The 17988-nt window shown below is 37.0% G+C and overlaps 2 protein-coding genes across 4 annotated transcripts; one reads left to right on the top strand and one right to left on the bottom strand.

The window, feature by feature from the left end:
• Nucleotides 1-340: 340 nt before the first annotated feature.
• Nucleotides 341-4235, bottom strand: LOC129749804 (sphingosine-1-phosphate phosphatase 2-like). 3 transcript variants are annotated; one of them, XR_008738168.1, is made up of 5 exons: nt 3648-4235; nt 3190-3343; nt 2863-3132; nt 1229-2802; nt 341-1009 (listed from the first exon to the last, which is right to left on the bottom strand). XR_008738168.1 is itself a non-coding variant. In XM_055744897.1 (4 exons), the coding sequence occupies exons 1-4, from the start codon at nt 4057-4059 to the stop codon at nt 2385-2387; spliced, it is 1254 nt and encodes a 417-aa protein (XP_055600872.1). In that variant the 5' UTR covers nt 4060-4235; the 3' UTR covers nt 341-2384. The 3 variants fall into 3 exon arrangements, 1 of the variants encoding a protein (XP_055600872.1); XR_008738167.1 differs by having other exon boundaries at nt 341-1586; nt 1646-2802; XM_055744897.1 differs by having other exon boundaries at nt 341-2802.
• Nucleotides 4236-15878: 11643 nt separating this feature from the next.
• On the top strand, nt 15879-17973 carry LOC129745959 (CCR4-NOT transcription complex subunit 10). Its single transcript, XM_055739358.1, has 3 exons — nt 15879-16043; nt 16103-16522; nt 16584-17973. The coding sequence occupies exons 1-3, from the start codon at nt 15958-15960 to the stop codon at nt 17971-17973; spliced, it is 1896 nt and encodes a 631-aa protein (XP_055595333.1). The 5' UTR covers nt 15879-15957.
• Nucleotides 17974-17988: the final 15 nt, after the last annotated feature.

Raw genomic sequence — 17988 nt, 5'->3', positions numbered from 1 at the left:
TTTTCTACCGTTTTTCAATCGATGTTTACAGACATAAGCTTATCTAAGAAATACTAGTGATAATTTGATTTTATTAAATTGCAAAACATGTTTTCCTAATAATTGTATGAATTACTTTTCTACAAATCTGTCTTTGAAGATTTTAGTTTCTTTTACCTGCTGAAGGCACAACCTGCAAATGTAGTTTTCCCATACAAACATTCTTTTTTAAAGTTTTTAAATTCTATTGCTGTGAAGTTGCGTTTACAACTCACTGCTTTTTGTTATGCTGAACAACTGTTGATTGCGACTAGAATAAGTTTGTTTCATTCTGTATTTTCTATTATAACTTGAATGCACGTTTTATTATAAAAAAATATAATGTTTATATTTTTGTTCGTTACAGAGCTTTCCCGATTTATGGTTAACGATCGTTCCTTATCTGAAGATTGCATGCTTACATCGTCTTATAACAACGTATTTCGTTGCTCGTTAATTAAATATTCCGTAAGCATTGGAAGGTCTTACAATATTACTTGAATAGTGTGCGTCGTTGTCTTAAATTAAAAAAAAAATCGTTATCTTATTACTGTTAGTCACAATTGTTTTCGAAAAGCATTGATGCGTAGCTGTTACACATCAGAATGGTGATTCGGGACAGGGTGAATCTCAACCATCGGCGGTTCGTAGCCCGGGGATGGCGATCGTGAAACGCGCCTTTTCTCCGGGGAGAGTCTAAGATACCTAGCCACCTGAATTTCAGAAGAATCGTCTTCAACTTGTGCCCGTCTATTTGGTGTGAGCCGTTTGGGCGAAGTTCTAGGAGACTTTGGTGCCGTTGAAATTTCCAAGGGCTCAAACTGTGCCTCGATCTGTTCATTTGAACTGTGCTTCTCAGAGGAGCGGGAAGCACTACTACGGGATCTCGATACCTGGATAATCTCAACCGGTTGTTCTCTTGCCGCCATTTGGGGAACAGGTTGAAGGTACTCCATGGATAGTGTGCGACATGACCGTCTCCTGTTTGATCCTAGATATCTTACATTAATATCCATGGTTCCATAAATAAGAGCCGATGTGAATCTTTCGAAAGGTTCCAGATCGTACCAATTCAATAATGTGTGAAGCCCCAAAGCTTCAGGAAGTTTTTCTACAATTTTGTCTTTTTTCTGCTTGGTCGATAGACTAGCTTTAGCGATCTCCAATCGAGAGAACATATCGTTCATTTTGTTAAGAAAATCCACCATACCTTCATCGGGATCGTACACGATCTGGTCTATCCGTTGTCGCATAATCTCCGGATGGTACCCGGCATGGAAGAACTCGAGCATCAGCCAAGCACAGCGGGCCGTCCGAGCATCGCTGATGATACAAATCTGGGTCTCTTCTAGCGCCAGTGTTATCTTCGCCAGAAGGTCTGCATCTGTCTTCAGCCATTGCTTATCCGGCGGGGTGTTCAAGGTCCAACCGGGCTCGATGTAGTTCCAGACCTGATCGCGCATGAACATATTCTTCATGTTACTACGCCATGAGGAATAGTTGTTGATGTTCAGTGCAGGTATTTCTTCGTAGCCACGGCCGAGTGTTGGCTGACTCTTGCTAAAAAACTTTCCGAGAAAACATCGTTGGTCCAATTCTATATCTTAATTTAAGAAGCTCTACTTACAAGTCCCATTTTTAATCGCAAAAAAGTTGCCCTGACGTAATAAAATAAATGGGAACTATTGAATAAACTAGTTGTCCCTGAAACAATAAAACTGAAATGAGCGCACTTTTTGAAGAACACTCACAGTGAGTGCATTACCCCATTGCTCCATTCTCGACTTAAAACAATAGTGACAACTCAACCGCAGTTTATAGCGAAATTAGGTATACGAAATATAGAAATATACACGAAGATAACTGTTTTACTATACCGATACTATTTCAATTTTGAAGGTACATTTCTAACTGTAAGTCTCCAAGAAAAAACATGATCAGGTTAAATTAAAAAAGATTTTCAAAATTCAAAACTCACATTGAATTTAGAGTAACTGAACTTAAATTTCAATATTGAGATATTTTTTTACCAATAGTCTTAATTTTTTTTTAAATTAAACCAGTACATTAATGCATTCGGTAGCAATTATTGATTCAGTTCAGATGACTGTTTTACGATGTGCTCATAGCCAAAGTGGAGGTTCTAGAGAAAGCTACAAAGTAGCGATGTTTGTTTTTAACCAAACTTTATACCTATTCTTAACTACTGATTCAGAAAGTGCGTACTACTTAGCATAACTTATAGTTCATGAATTGTGAATAAACTTTGCGTTCCAAAAGTTGTTTGTTACCGTTTGTGATGTGTTGTTCGATGCTTTAAAAGTACCGGATGGAATGTGATTTTGGTTTCGAACCTTCTAAGATTCTCATATTTCGGTGTAGAAGTCCGGGCGTCCTATTCGCAGTAATTTGAACACATTCGGCAGCAGATACTGGGTATTAAAACCGATCATACCGTAAGTGAAGAACTTGTACGAGAGTTCTACGATGATTTTGTTCTTGTTTTCTAGCGTGTTTGCCGATTGACGAAGCTCGTTTTTATCTCGACCCAGCAGGAAGCATACAAAGGCATACGATAGGGACTTGCCGAAAGCACGAGTTGCTACAACACAACACAGGCCCAACACGGTGCGAAGTAGTAACATACCTAGCATGGCATACGATGGCCAAATTATTTCGTACGGCGGAGGACTCGCTGGGGCCGAGAAATCCCCAAGAATGTAGTGCAACCAGGCGCCGACTTCAATTCCCGCACAAACACTCACCGTGAGAACCGTATCGCCCCTGTAAAAGAATAAAATTTTTAATAAAATTTCAAATTTGAATTTAAACCTTAGTTTTCACCTAGTAGGAGTCCACATTCCGGAATCAGGGTAGAACACAATTATCAGTATCGAAAGGGACAAAACAAAGATCGGGGACCATCGACCTTTGACTATGATATCATCCAACCAATCTACCAAAGGAATCAAAGGAACCATCAGCGCTAAGACCAGGATCAACCCGGCAATTATATCTAGAACGCTGTGCATTCCCAGATACAATCGGCTGAGGCAAATGACAGCACACCAAACGATAGCAAAAGCCAGCCCAGCAGGTAGCGAATAGATGTATCTGGAATTAAGGAGTTTTTTTTTTCATTGGTTCAAAAAATGAAATTTAGGAACAAACCTTTCATGAGTGTAGATCAAAACGGAAAAAGGGATGGCAACCGATACCATGGCATGGGTCGACGGCATTCCATATTCGAGGGCCCATTTTTTCTGGAGACGACTTACGGGATAACCCGGCCGAGGCCACCGGATAACGTCCTTCAAGCTTTGACCTAAATAAGAGAGAGACATCTTAAGTGCGAATTCCTACCCCGGTATGTAACATATACCATGTTTTAAAGGATTAAAAATTCTCAACTAAATTAAGGTTTACCAGTTACGTAAAACCCATACTTAAAATTTTCCTTTGATTTGTTCATTTCCCATATTTTGCATTAAAAACGCACAGGGATTTTGGAAAGTTAATTCAGTCAATATGGAACTTTAACAGCACGCATTTATAAAAGTTATATTTTCGAAATTCTGCTTAGTATGTTTAAACTATGTAATTACAAAAATAGGTCAACACTAACTTACCGACATACATAGTCGCAGACCACAGCATAACAACCCTGCGGCCAACGGCACTATCAATATTCCAGAACCAAAACGGAATAAAGGTGGCATAGAAAATTTCATCCCCCAACTCGGTTCCGATGATGAAAACCCAATACCAAAACTGATTGGTAATGCGATACGGCTTCATCTCCTTCCTGTCCTCATCGGATTCATTTCCGGTGGAACTGCTACTACTGCCGCCCACGCTATCATCCTCTTCCGGCCCCGACGAAGGAAGCCTTGCATTCCCGTTTCCCACAGACTGACCTCCTTTCTCTCCGGTCCAATCCGTTTTTCCTCGATCCTTGCGGTGTAAATATTCGATACCGAAAAACTCCTGCACTTTCACCACCAGCTCCGGACTTTTCAGATATTCAATGATCTCTGCCATAACCGGTTTCAAATTTCGGTTTCCACTATTTTACCTTACAAAATAATACCTGATTACTCTGCTTCACGGTTGAATGATCGATTATTCTACTGCACTACCGGAGAAATTTGGAAAATATCGAACCATCACCTAGTGGAAGAACGAACGGTATTGAAAAATGCATCCAAACATCTGTTTTTAGAAAGTGACAGCATTGCCGGGAATGCACTTTTTTGTTTGAAAAAATGCACTGTGTGTTCATTCTTGCGCCATCGCGTTCATCGCGCGAAGCTTATAGCTTCTTCTTCTTCTTCTTCGTTTTAATGTTTTGGCCAGAGAATGCTACTCTATAACACCACTGTACTTGACTTGACTATATTCGTGTTGCCAATTATTTTAAATTTTTAGTTTTGTTTTATCCAAGAAAGATAGTACCTCTTTCATACGGTTTTCATCGAAATCTCGAAATAGTTCGAGAAGATTAGAAAATCTATCCCAATCATAGTAGTTTCGGAGATGGTTAAACTTTATACAATTCAGTATAATATGTTCGGTTGTGAATGGCTGTTCGCAGAGATCACAATAAGTTGTTTCACGTACTTTCATTATTCCGAGCCAGTAGGGAGAGTAATCATGCCCACTGAGAATTCTATTCATGGTTCGAATTTGAATGTTTTTTAATTTGCTGTTCCAGTACCAAGGTCTTTGATTAAAGGATGACTGGAATCTGTAAAACTTTGATCCTTTTTGATTTATGTTTACATAATCTTTGTACCATCTATTGATTGAGTTGATCCATTCATTTTTCGCTTTCAGTGTCTTGTCACTGAATCGTGATTTATTAACTAAAATACACGGGCTTGTTAATCCGTCTTTGGCCGCTATGTCTGCTTTCTCGTTTCCTTGTATTTGTATGTGAGCAGGTATCCATTGTATAGTGCACTTTTTTGATTCTGCTTGTTTAACAATTTTGAAAGTCAGTTCGTCAAACTCCTTCGTATCCAATTGTTGCTTTATTATTGTACAAGATGCTTGGGAATCTGTGAGAATTACTGTTCTGTTTGTTGTTTCCGAATTGATGTTTTCAAGTGCTGTTTTTATGGCTATCAATTCAGCTGTGGTTATGGAAACTTCGTTGTCCAGTTGCATACTAGTTATTCTGTTGTTTTCGTCTTCGAAGATTCCTATTCCGCATTTATTACCGTGTTTTGATGCATCTGTATAAATTTGTATGTATGTAGGGTATTGTGTGTTTAACATGTGTATTACTTCTTTTCTCATTATTTCTGCCGATTGTTGTTTTTTCCTTATTTGTGTTTGTGGGATTTGATCCAAGACTAAAACGTTGCTTATTTCATTGCTCGTTGCTTGTTTTAAGTATAGTTGTTGAAAGTCGTTTTTATATTCTAGGTAAATTTGTTCCAAAAAAGTGTTTTGTTTTTTGGAATTTGTACTGTGTTGTTCTAGACTTTGCAATTGTTGAGCGATCAGATCGTTTCGGAATATGTGTTGTAAAATTCGTTTTTTCGCTAAATAAATCCTCTTCAGGTATAGGGGACCTTCTCCTGCTATTGCTGCCAGCGTATTAATAGGTGTTGATTTAGAACAACCTGTAGCTATTCTAAGACATTGTCTATTTGTCACTTCCAATTTTTCGATATTTGTCTTGCTTGCTCCTCCGTAGAATACTGAACCATAATTTAGATATCCTCCATACAGAGCTTTATAGAATAGCATCATAACTTTAGGGTTTGCTCCACTTTTAATGCTTCCGATTACTTTGAGCATTTTCTGTCTGTCATGTATTTTATTAATCATTGTTTTTATGTGTATGCCATATCTTAGTGTTTGGTCTAGTGTTATGCCAAGGTACTTATAATTTCTAACTGTCTCTAATGTTTCTCCGTTTATTTTAAGATTTAGAACTTTTGCACTGTTTTTAAATATCATAGCTTTAGTTTTTGCGCAGTTTATAACGAGTCCTAGACTTGAGGCTTTTCTAACAAATATTTCTATTTTGTCTTGCATTTTTATTAATGCTTGGCTTTCGTTTTTTGATCTAACCAATTTGAGGAAATCATCTGCAAACTGGAGAGTAGTTTCGTTAGGGTCGAGATTTGTTTCATGAAGGCTTGAGGTATAAATGTTGAAAAGGGTTGGGGATAGGACATCTCCCTGAGGAAGTCCACTAGAAACCACATGTTCCACTAGTCCTTCTTCTGTCTGGATGATAGTTTTTCTATTCACTAGAAAATTATATATCCATGTTACGCTATCAGGACTAAAGTTGTTTGTCATCATTATGTTTCTCAGTTGGCTGACATTGATGGAATTGAAAGCATTTTTGAAGTCAAAAAATACTCCAATTACTGTCATTCCCTGTCTTTTGCTCTCCATTATAAAATTAGTGGCATATGTTACGCAGTTTTCTGTAGACATATTTTTCCTGAAACCAAATGATGTAACAGGGAGAATGTTTTTTGAGTACAGAGTTTTATTTATATCTTCTAGTACCGCTGTGTTTAGTGTTTTGGTTAAGGTAGAGAGTAACGCAATTGGTCTAAAAGAAGTTACCTCGTTTGGTGGTTTGTCTGGCTTCAGAATAGGTATTATCTTAATTTCCTTTAGGTGATCTTGTAAACTTCCCTTTCTCCACATCTCATTTAGACATTCCACAATTTTTGTCGAAGTTTTCCAATCTAATACTCTTAGCATGTCGTATGTTAGATTGTCTGTTCCTGGAGAGGATCTTTTTGGTTTTTTGTTTATTATAGATTTCCATTTAGCTAAGTCTATGATGTTATTTCGGGGTTCTTCTTGTGGTAGTATTATGTTTTCTCTTCTACTTTCTCCAAAATTCATTATCAAAAACTCGTGAGCTAACTGTTTTTGTTCTTTTATGCAATTGTTTTTTATATTTATTGCTGGAGATCCTTTTAAACCTCTTACCAGCTTCCAATTTTGCTTCATGTTCAAAGGGTCTATAGAAGCTGATAGTTCCTTTAATTTTTCTCGTATATGATGAAGTTTTGTTTTTTGGAATTTAGCTGTTGTTTTTTTCCATTCAATTAAATTTGTACTATTACAACAAGCATGGTATTTTTTAAGTGCTCTCTGTTTTTCTTCATATAGAGTGGATAATTCATCACTCCAATAATATTTTGCAATATGGTTACTTGATTTTTTGTTGTTTTTGATAATCGTTCTAGCTTTAGTCGAAAGTTCCTGGAGATTTTCAAATTCCCAATGTTGAATTTGGGCGATTTGTTCTCCAATTGCTTTTCTGTCATAGTACGTATTAGCTCTTCTACTCCACTGTAGTTCAACCGATATTTCAATAAAAAGATGTCCACTTCCTCCAAAGGATTTAGGTTTAGTAGACCATTTAGTGAAATTATGTAGATTTGCTGTACATAACGAGAGATCAATTGCACTAAAATTTTGGTTAAGAATTCCAGGTATGAAGGTTTTATCCCCTGTGTTCAGTAATACAAGATTTGAGTCGACTATGGCTTCATGTACTACTCTACCCTTTCCTTGAGTTGTTTCACAGCCCCATATCTCATGATGACTATTAAAATCTCCACCTATGATGACTTTATTATAGTTATTTAGTTCTTGTAGTAAAATCGACATGGCAGTTTTGAGTTCTTGGACATTAATACGGGGATTGACATAGACAACTACTAACACAAGGTCTAATTTAGTCAATCTTATTCCTAATGTTTCAAACTTTTCTGTTGTCGTCAAATTAATTCTAGTAAAATGTAATTGATCACATATATAAAATCCAACTCCTCCATAAGCATCATCCCGTGGAGCTAGTATGCAATGGTATCCTGAGATGTTGTAGCGTTTTGTTGTAAGATGGTTTGGATCTACCCAAATCTCTGTTAATAGTACGGCTTCAAATTTATTTGTATTTATTTCATGTATAAGTTCATTTTTGTTTTTTGTTAAACTTTGTATGTTTGTTTGTAGTATTTTAAAATTCTTATCCATGTTTGTTTTTGTTATTTGCCATCACTATGGCTATCAGCAATGTTTTTCAACTCCCCAACAATGCTGGCTGTGATTTCTTCTCCTGTTATACCATGATTTTGAAGGATTTTGGCAATATTTTGTATTATTCCTGCAATCATTACATCGTAGTCTTGTTTCGTTGGAGTTTGTGTTTTTATTTCTTGTCTAAACCTGTCTGCATCCGAAGTGCGATGATTGTTTATAAGCCTTTCGCTATCTTGTTCTCCTTCTTCTTCCTCAAGCCTCCTTTTTTTCAAAAAATCTCTTCTGGACATCCCTAATAAACTAGCTACTCCTGCTTCTTCTTCTATTTCTTTTGATTTTGTTTTTCTATTATTTGTAAATATTTTATTGGGTTTTTGTAAACTGGATTTTGACATTATGGTTGGTGCTTTTATTCTTCCATTTGATCGGCCCTGATTTCCATTTGTTAATACCTGAGCAAAGGTTTCCGGTAGAGCTGGGTAATCTTCTGTGTTTCCTAATATGTCGAATTGGTTGATCATTGGAATATTGAAGTATTCTTTAGCCTCTTGGTATGTAATATTTTTCCTTGCCATCACTGCTTGTGTATCCGATTCTATCTTCCTCCGGGGACAGTTCCTATCTGTGGTGATATGGCCCTCTTGTTTGCAGTGTAAGCAGTAAGACTTTTTTGAGCATGGTTCGTGATCTTTGGTTGTTTCGTCAGTGCAGTTTTTACATCTTAGTACGGAACTCTTACAGTTTTTAGACAGATGATTGTACCTAAGACATTTAAAACATATTACAGGACGTGGTATAAACGGTTCGACTCGATTTATTACAGAAAACATTCTTACAAACCTTGGCAGCACATTACTTCTGAAGACAATACCTACTCTGTTGGTGGGGATCCTTTCATCGTTGTATTTCCTTGTCATTCTAAACACTGATTCCACTTTGACATCACATATCACATTCTCAATTATTTCATTGATATCCAATTCCGTTGGAATATCAGACAGAACTCCCGTAACAGTTACAAATTTTTTGGGTATGTATGCTTTGTAACCTTTTAAGTTTAGGCTCTGACAATCAGCTAGTCTATTGGCATCCTTTATGTTCCCAACATAAACAGTAGCTTTATTACGTCCGGTCTTTTTAATATCGTCTATACACTTGTCAAAGCCTATTTGGTTTAATACTATTCCTATTTGAAGCCTATTTATATATTTCCTCCTTTCTAGATCTGTATTTTCTATGATGACTCTGTATGGTCTGCTATCAGTATCACAGTAGCTAAATTTCTGGTATACTTTTCTCATTTTTTCTATTTCGGGTTTATTTTGACTTACTTGAGCAGTTTGTTTCGGTTTTTCATTTTCATTTGTAAACGTATCTACCATCTCTTGGTCGTCCGGTGTATGCATCGGTTTGAGGTTATCATCTTCCTTAGTAGCCGCTGCCCCCACGGGGGCAGCTTTGTTTATGCTCATTCCACTCAATACACAAAATATATTTTACGGCACGGCAATAAATTAATTACGAACAAGTTATAGTACGGATCAAAATAGGTTAATTCTAGTAATAAATAGCACAATCACAGCTTAATTTTACTAAAATTGGCAACACACGTCTAGTCAGTTCAAAATTGCTGAGTCAAGTCCAACCCAGACAACCAGAAGTCGTATTTTCTTTTACAGATTACATCGTATAGAATGTTATTTATACTCATTTTCGTATATCTGAACCTACAATGTGCGGTCCATGCATATTCTTTATCGTATTTAAAAGCATTGCATGATTTTATTACGACAAGAAGAGAAACTCGTATTTATGTACATATGAACTCGACCTTTGTGTACGACAATTCGCAAAAACTCCGTGAAACGACCGATATACGGTGATCAGCCGTGATTGAGAGATTTTGTCGTGCTATGCATAAAATAATTCGAAATAAAAAACGTATATAACTGCATTGATTCGTAATAATGTGCATGCAATCGTATACCTTTGCAAATTAATTCGCATGTCTGATTTTCGTAAAACGTATTTGCTGGCAATCGTAAAAGAATACAAACAAGTTCAAGAAAATCGTTTATGATAATGGGACATCGATGATTGGAATCGTATTAAAGGAGGCTTCAAAATGTTGGTCTATTTTTAGATCATCGATGACGTGTTCTACGATTTAAAAGATTTAAGTTATAGAAATATACGATTTGCTTTTGGTTTAATGCCTTTGAAGCAAATCCCCTTGAATTTATATATTCCAGATAGCGTCGAGGAACCATCATGAGCTGCTGATCGAATCGTCAGGGGATCAAGTCCAGGCGCTAACAATAAATTAATGAACGTGGAAAAAATCAGCAATCAGGCAAATAATAAATGTGTACGATATAAACTTGAATTTGACAGCAAAAAAACACATTTCTTTTAAACAATCTTATTTTTATTATTTTTTAAGAATGAATATTTTAAATATTTTTTTCCAACTGACGGAAAATGGGAGCCCTGCACTCAAGTCGCAAAAGACGACCAAATAAGTCGTCAAACTTTCCATATTGTTACGAAAAATGTCGTATATTACAACCTCAATCATCTATATGATGATGTGAATTGTCATAGTATATTCCAAATAGAATCAGGGTAGTCGTAAATGATGCGCATGACAAGTCGTGCAAATCGTAATTTAATACAATCCAAATCAAGAATATGTTTGCTAATGTACCTATATGGCCTCCAAAATGATACGTATATACTGGTTTTGCTACATTATATACGATATGTTTACACGTATATTTGCACGTATATTTGCGTTGCAAATTCGAAATACCCACCAAATGGTTGTCTGGGAAGCTTATAGCTTCGTTCAACGGTTTGTCAGTTTTAACCAACCCCCTGGCAACTTGACGTTTCCCATACAAATCGCGTGTGCCAGTTTTTTCTGGTTCTCTGGTTCTGTCAAATCGAAAATCAAGCGACTTAACATGTCGGAAGGACGCATATTGAAATATATTCTCTTTCAATTGATTCAACAAATGAAAAAATTATTCGAATTTAAAAATTTTTAGCTCAGTTATGTAAAAACGATCTGTTTTCAAAAGTAAAGTCGATGCAAACGACTCACAGATGTAAATCTTTGTGTCATTTATTAGGTCTAAAACTTCTGGACTGTTCAAAATAATCCACTGATAATCGGCAGTTTTTCGGAACAAGTATCCCTTCCACCGAAACTATTGTGGACAATCGTACACAATAAATGTAAAACAAAACATTATCACAACAATCATCAAGTGATTTTCATAAACTGTGATACATATAAAAATTTTAGAATGGTAAAACTTTCACATTATAGCAGAACATTTCTTGTTTTATGGAAAAACTGTTTCTATACAATAAATGAATAGGTAGATTATTGAATGTGTATAATAATTTCGGTTGAATCTTTTCTTCATTCATTCGAAAGTTATGAATTTGCCTGATTCGCACCACATTTGATGATGGGCCCTTTCCATACGCATGGCTCGAAAAGTACGTAAACAAGCGGTACACATGCGACATCTGCGATTTTGAATCAGGCACACGAAACTCGCCAGAACTGTCAAGTTGCCAGGGGGTTGGTTTTAACTAAAGCCCTAAAATAAAAGTGCGGCAGACTGTCATCGCGGAGCAGGGGTGTCAGGTGTCCTGATTTATCAGGATTTGTCCTGATTTTCAAGAGACGGTCCTGATTTTTCAAAAACGCTTGAATTGTCCTGATTTTTGAAAAATGGCCCTCAAAATGTCCTGATTTGTCCTGATTTTTTAAAAATATCCTAAATATAACTAAATTAATTGTCAAATTATGAGAACATCAAACAAATCTTAAATAAAATAGTTTAACCAGTTAAACTAATGAGATTCTTTGATTCAAATGACATTTAAATGAGGTTTTTCGATATTAACTGCAGGCCAGCCAAGGTTATTCTCGCTTCAGTTGCATAATTCGAGGCGTCTTCATCACCTATATTTCGCCTTTAGTTATGCAATCTAAGCAGCACTGCATTTTGTTTTCACCAATTTGGTGGTGTCCTGAAAAATCCTGATTTTTTCTTCGCGGTGTCCTGATTTTTGACAAAACGACCTGGCACCTCTGTCGCGGAGTTCCAATCGAACTGTCAAAAGTCATTCCAATCAAGCCAACCCCCTGGCAACTTGACGTTTCCCATACAAATCGCGTGTGCCAGTTTTTTCTGGTTCTCTGGTTCTGTCAAATCGAAAATCAAGCGACTTGACATGTCGGAAGGACGCATATTGAAATATATTCTCTTTCAATTGATTCAACAAATGAAAAAATTATTCGAATTTAAAAATTTTTAGCTCAGTTATGTAAAAACGATCTGTTTTCAAAAGTAAAGTCGATGCAAACGACTCACAGATGTAAATCTTTGTGTCATTTATTAGGTCTAAAACTTCTGGACTGTTCAAAATAATCCACTGATAATCGGCAGTTTTTCGGAACAAGTATCCCTTCCACCGAAACTATTGTGGACAATCGTACACAATAAATGTAAAACAAAACATTATCACAACAATCATCAAGTGATTTTCATAAACTGTGATACATATAAAAATTTTAGAATGGTAAAACTTTCACATTATAGCAGAACATTTCTTGTTTTATGGAAAAACTGTTTCTATACAATAAATGAATAGGTAGATTATTGAATGTGTATAATAATTTCGGTTGAATCTTTTCTTCATTCATTCGAAAGTTATGAATTTGCCTGATTCGCACCACATTTGATGATGGGCCCTTTCCATACGCATGGCTCGAAAAGTACGTAAACAAGCGGTACACATGCGACATCTGCGATTTTGAATCAGGCACACGAAACTCGCCAGAACTGTCAAGTTGCCAGGGGGTTGAATCAAGCATAACCATTTTTACCATTTCAAATTCGTGGCAGGTATTGCAATCTGTGTGACTGTGACTTTCAATTTTTTAATTGAAATCAATCAAGAATGCAGAAAAAAATCATTGGAGCAAAACGGAAAGAAGCACTTAATTTTTATTTTAACAATTGACACAACGGAGAACAAATTAAATAATATTCACAAAACGAAAATCAACTTCACAATCTGCGACACAGTTGCACATGAACAAGAAGTCATGCGAATGTTTTCGTTATTGGCAGTGTTGAAGGATTACAGAAGCTTTTTCAGTGCTGCAGAATCGGTCAGAAATTCAGTCTGCCGCACTTAACTGTACACTGAACCCAAAATCACACTTAAAAAACACTAGAAGATTCACTTAAAAGTGAAAACTCAGTGAATTTCTTTATTTCAAGTGGCTCATGTACATTTCACTTGCCTCTCACTTGAATTTTAAGTGACCGAATCAATATACACTAGCTCATCACTTGAGTTTGAAGTGACCGGCATTGAATGTCTTCGATGCTCACTTGAAATCCACTTGAACAGTCACTTAAGCCAATATTCACTTGCCCATCACTTAAAATTCAAGTGATTTTTTGCATAGCGAATGTCAACAATGTCAGTATTGATTATTTCATTGTTGTTTGGAAAAGAAAAAACAGAGGTTTGTTTGAGTTGGTAGGTGCAGAATTAAAGTAATTTATATGTTATTAAACAATGATATTTTCCATAGGTCGACCGACAGAAACATCGTGTGAACCGGTTAACACGTCGCAGAAACCTTTTTGAAGCAATCAGGTTTCGGATACGAAATATTCAAGTGCAATTAAAGTAAGTATGATGCAAAACAATAAATACTAGTTAAATTTAATTTTTTTTATTACTATTTCAGAAAATATCAACCCGAATGTCTCGTCAAAGTGAGGAAGTCAATGATTTTTCGAAGCCGAAAAATCTTTTTGAACCCAAATAAGGAGAAAAAGTGACGTTTTTTTACGTTGTATTTTTTTTAAATAAATAATTGTTTTGTAGAAACAAAGTTGATTAATGTTTGATATTCCGAAATTTCACCTAAAAACCTCTACAACGAAAGATATTATTGACCTGAGCAAACATTTTAAATTGATTTTGCCATTCACTTGAAATTCACTTGATCGCTCACTTAAGTGATTTCACTTGACGGTCACTTAAAATTCACATGAATTTACGTATGGCGCAAATTCACTCCAGATGTCACTTACCTTTAAAGTGAAAATTATTTTCGGTGTAGGGCTTTAGTTTTAACCAAGGTTCTTAGATACACTAGGTTCTCCGACTTTCACAGTATGTAGGCGAGGAGTGAGCGGGGCTCTCAATGAGTTTGTTTATCTTTTGCTCAGCTTTTCGGTGGTTTGTTGGTAAACAAACTTCATGAGTTCCGCATAGTTGCATAGCATACATAGCCAAAATGGCCGAATCGGGAATTCGTTATTCGGGAACACCTCCTGAATATATACCCACCTTGGTTTTAACTGGTTTCTGTCAACTGGTAGATGTTCAACGAGCCAATGTTTTGGTCGAAACTAGTCAGGTCGTTGTTCATTGGAATAAATTGAAACTATAGTCGAAACCAATCCAGCTCGGCAGCAGCATTCGTTTCGACCTGGTAGAAATCAGTCGAAGTGAATTGGAATGGACACTGGGTTGCCAGGTGCCCAGATTTGTCTGTAAAACCAAGACTTTTGACCCTTCTTCCAGATATTGGTCAGACACAGATTTTGCCCAGATTTTTGCTGAGAGTGCCCAGATTTTCCAGACTTTCAAAATTGAGTGATGAAATCAATATTCGTGTATCGGATTTGATCCATAAGTGCCAGATTAGACTGAAATCTTGGTTGTATCCATTGGTATTTGGCCAATTATCATTAAACACATTTTTTTTAAAATAAGATCGGCATGTTACGTGGTAGAAAACAGTGTTTGTTACTTTGTTATATAGTTCTAAACTTGAAAATAACCCACAGCTAAACAAACCCCCCAACCCCCCCCCCGCTCACACGCATCGCCAAATTTCTTGTTTAGTACCAAATTTGTGATCTTCCTTATGCACAGACACTCCCAGATTTTTTTTCAAAATTGCCCAGATTTTTCATCCTCAACACCTGGCATCCCTGAATGGACAGGTGATCAACTGTCAATCCATTTCTACTTGTTTCGACCCGTTTCGACTAGATTAATTGAACAGACTTATAAAAAACACGAAATGAAACGATTTGAACTTGAACAGGCGAAATTCTGGAAATTATTCAAAATTAGACTTCTGATGTGTAAAAATGATAAAAATGGCAAAAATCACAAAAATGAGAAAAAAATTACAAAAATACCAGAGAGACAAAAATGCAAACAATGACGAAAATTAAGTTATGACAAAAAGATAAACATAAAATTAATATAATTTTTATCACAAAATATGAAACCGAGAAGAATGACCCAAATTGGTTAAACACCGGTTTGAATCGGGGAAGAATGACCTTAATGGGTTAAATTCCCATAAAAAAGGAACAAAAACATAAAATTATTCAAAAATAAAAAATTGACAATTAAAATAAATTATGAAATAATAAATATTAATGATAATGACAAACATACATATGCAAACTACACTTAACCAAGGTGTGTGATCTAATAACCTTGCACTTAACTTCAGCTTCAAACTTTTCCAGAGAATATTTTATATTGTTTTGAGAAATTGTTAATATCACCTGAATTAGTTTACGGAAATTTAAAACAATTTGAAACAAATTTCAAACAACATAATTTGAAAAACATTTAACAAAGTTCAGTTGCGCACAAACCTTTTTCAAACTATCCCAAACATTTATTAATCAATCTGATATTCCAGTTGAACACACCTAATAAAATTCATTCCTTCGCATGAACTTGTTTTGAATCATTTGAAAACCGATCAAAAGTTTGTGATTTCGCGAAATAATTTTTCTTAAAAATTGTTAATTTTCTCGTTCGCGTTACTTTAAAATGACGGATTCTGCGGGTGAAAGTAAACTGAAAACATCCGACCATGAGCGAGAGCTGGAAGTAATCGCTTTCAACGAGTTTCAAAAGTAAGTTTTCTTCGTGTAAGTATTAATAGAAAAAAAACAATATTTTACGTGTTTTATAGAGCGGACTACCGGGCCTGCCAGCAAACGTTGGCAAAGTTGCGCAAAACTCAGGATGGAAACCCAAAAGTGATACACAACCGAGCCGTGGTAGATTTCTATCTCAGCGATCTGTGCCGGTACGATCAGTTCCGAAAGACCATGATCCAGATAACGGAACTGATAGGTGACATTGGCAACGTGGAAGTACGCAATCCGGAACTGGCATCGGCCTACGTGAACCAGGCTATTGTGCTGTATCATTTCCGGCAACCGTTGGCTGCCCTCCGGATTATGTTGGCGGTACTGGAACGCTTCGATCAGCTGGACGATTATCTTCTGAGGAAGGGAGGCATTTTTGCCGTACAGTTGCTTCTGGACACCAATCAACCGAAAAAAGCGGCCGGATTACTAGGAATGTTGCAGGCCAGGTTGAACATAAGGTTATTTTTTTTGGAAATATTTTTGGAACTAGTTTTCTAATATATTATATAATTATTTTAGGGTTCAGGAGATTCTAAACTCGGAAGACGAAGAGGAACGAGTGGTGGATAACGAGAGCCGGAAGGACATATCCGAGATTCAATTCGAAGAATTTCGTAAGCAGTACCGGTTGATTCTGATTCGATCGAACTTACTCAATGGGAAAAAGAACTTTTCTATTCCAAGCGATGAAACGGCGGATTCTTCAATTTTGAAAGGCCATCAGTACTATCTGGGAAATGATTACCAGATGGCGGCCAAGGAACTGTCTCGTCGATTCGTTAACGAACCGGTACGAGTTTTGACGCAAGGTGAAGATCAAAATACCTGTCTGGCCAACAATATGGGATTGATTCATTTTGCCGTTAAGCATTATGCGTTGGCCGCCAGATTCTTCCAACAGGCTCTGTTGTTCGATCAGAGCGCTACCGACAACAATTCTACTGAAAAAGTGGAAGGTTCTCCGCTGTATTGTGTTGGTGCTACGAAAAGGCCTGAAATTCTCTACAACCATGGCATTACTTTGTTGTATCAACAAAGACCGAAAGAAGCATTCGAATGTCTTTTGGTCGTTTTGAATTCTTACCATAACAATCCAAGGCTATGGCTACGTCTGGCTGAATGCTGCATTATGGTACACCAACAAACGCAAAAAGAACAACTCAAAAATCCAGCTACCGTAGTTTTTCATAGGAAATATCTTCAGAAAAGACCGTTCAACAGCGAAGAACAATCGGCGGCCATCCCTGGAACGAGTTTAGAATTCGCCTCTCTATGCTTGCGAAATGCTGTTACGCTTGTTGAATATCACCTGGAAGTAATGGTCAAACAAATGGAAGCAGCCGAAAAACCAGTGCCCTGGGACAAAGTTTACGAAGGAGTTCCCTGCAACCCATCGAAACCGATGAAACAGGCTGGCCTAGAGAAACTCCGGATAGCTGTCCTTAGTGCCTATAGCTACGTTCTGCTTTCCCTCGGTGAATATACTTTGGCCCTGCGCTACGCCAAAGAAACCTTAACCATCCCCAATCTTCCGGAAACGCACCAAACCTTAGCCACTCTTTACTGTGCCGAAGCCTTGCTCTTCCTGGATCGCATCCCGGAAGCGCTGGTTTACCTGGATCCAAAGTTGATGCAGGAGTTCAAGGGGGAAGATTTTGTGACCCGTGGATCCCCGAACTGGAATGTAAACTCGCTAGAAGCGGCCCAAGCAGTGATGCATTACAATCTGGCGGTAACGCTGTGTGCGATCGGGGATTTTGAGAAGGCTAAAATGTACATGAAGGCTTGCAGTAGCCATCCGGTGGTGCTGCCGCATCTAAAAATGCTCAAAATCTACGCCGAATTGGTGTTCGGTAATGTGGAGAAAGCTAAGATGTTGGCCCGATACGATACGCCGCATTTGGTGTAGAAATACGATAGGGGT

Source organism: Uranotaenia lowii, chromosome 2 (genome assembly GCF_029784155.1).
Source record: "Uranotaenia lowii strain MFRU-FL chromosome 2, ASM2978415v1, whole genome shotgun sequence".
Taxonomy (NCBI): Eukaryota; Metazoa; Arthropoda; class Insecta; order Diptera; family Culicidae; genus Uranotaenia; species Uranotaenia lowii.
Note: the sequence above shows the minus strand (reverse complement) of the source record. Positions and strands in the feature narration are given on the sequence as shown.

What these genes read in the sequence shown, in the direction of transcription:
- LOC129749804 (XM_055744897.1), bottom strand. Translation starts at nt 4,059, where the DNA reads ATGGCAGAGATCATTGAATATCTGAAAAGTCCGGAGCTGGTGGTGAAA. An exon ending in GTCTGCGACTATGTATGTCG is followed by an intron (nt 3,344 to 3,647) that starts GTAAGTTAGTGT and finishes TCTCTTATTTAG; the next exon opens with GTCAAAGCTTGAAGGACGTT. An exon ending in TTGATCTACACTCATGAAAG is followed by an intron (nt 3,133 to 3,189) that starts GTTTGTTCCTAA and finishes CCTTAATTCCAG; the next exon opens with ATACATCTATTCGCTACCTG.
- LOC129745959 (XM_055739358.1), top strand. Translation starts at nt 15,958, where the DNA reads ATGACGGATTCTGCGGGTGAAAGTAAACTGAAAACATCCGACCATGAG. An exon ending in GCTTTCAACGAGTTTCAAAA is followed by an intron (nt 16,044 to 16,102) that starts GTAAGTTTTCTT and finishes CGTGTTTTATAG; the next exon opens with AGCGGACTACCGGGCCTGCC. An exon ending in CAGGCCAGGTTGAACATAAG is followed by an intron (nt 16,523 to 16,583) that starts GTTATTTTTTTT and finishes TAATTATTTTAG; the next exon opens with GGTTCAGGAGATTCTAAACT.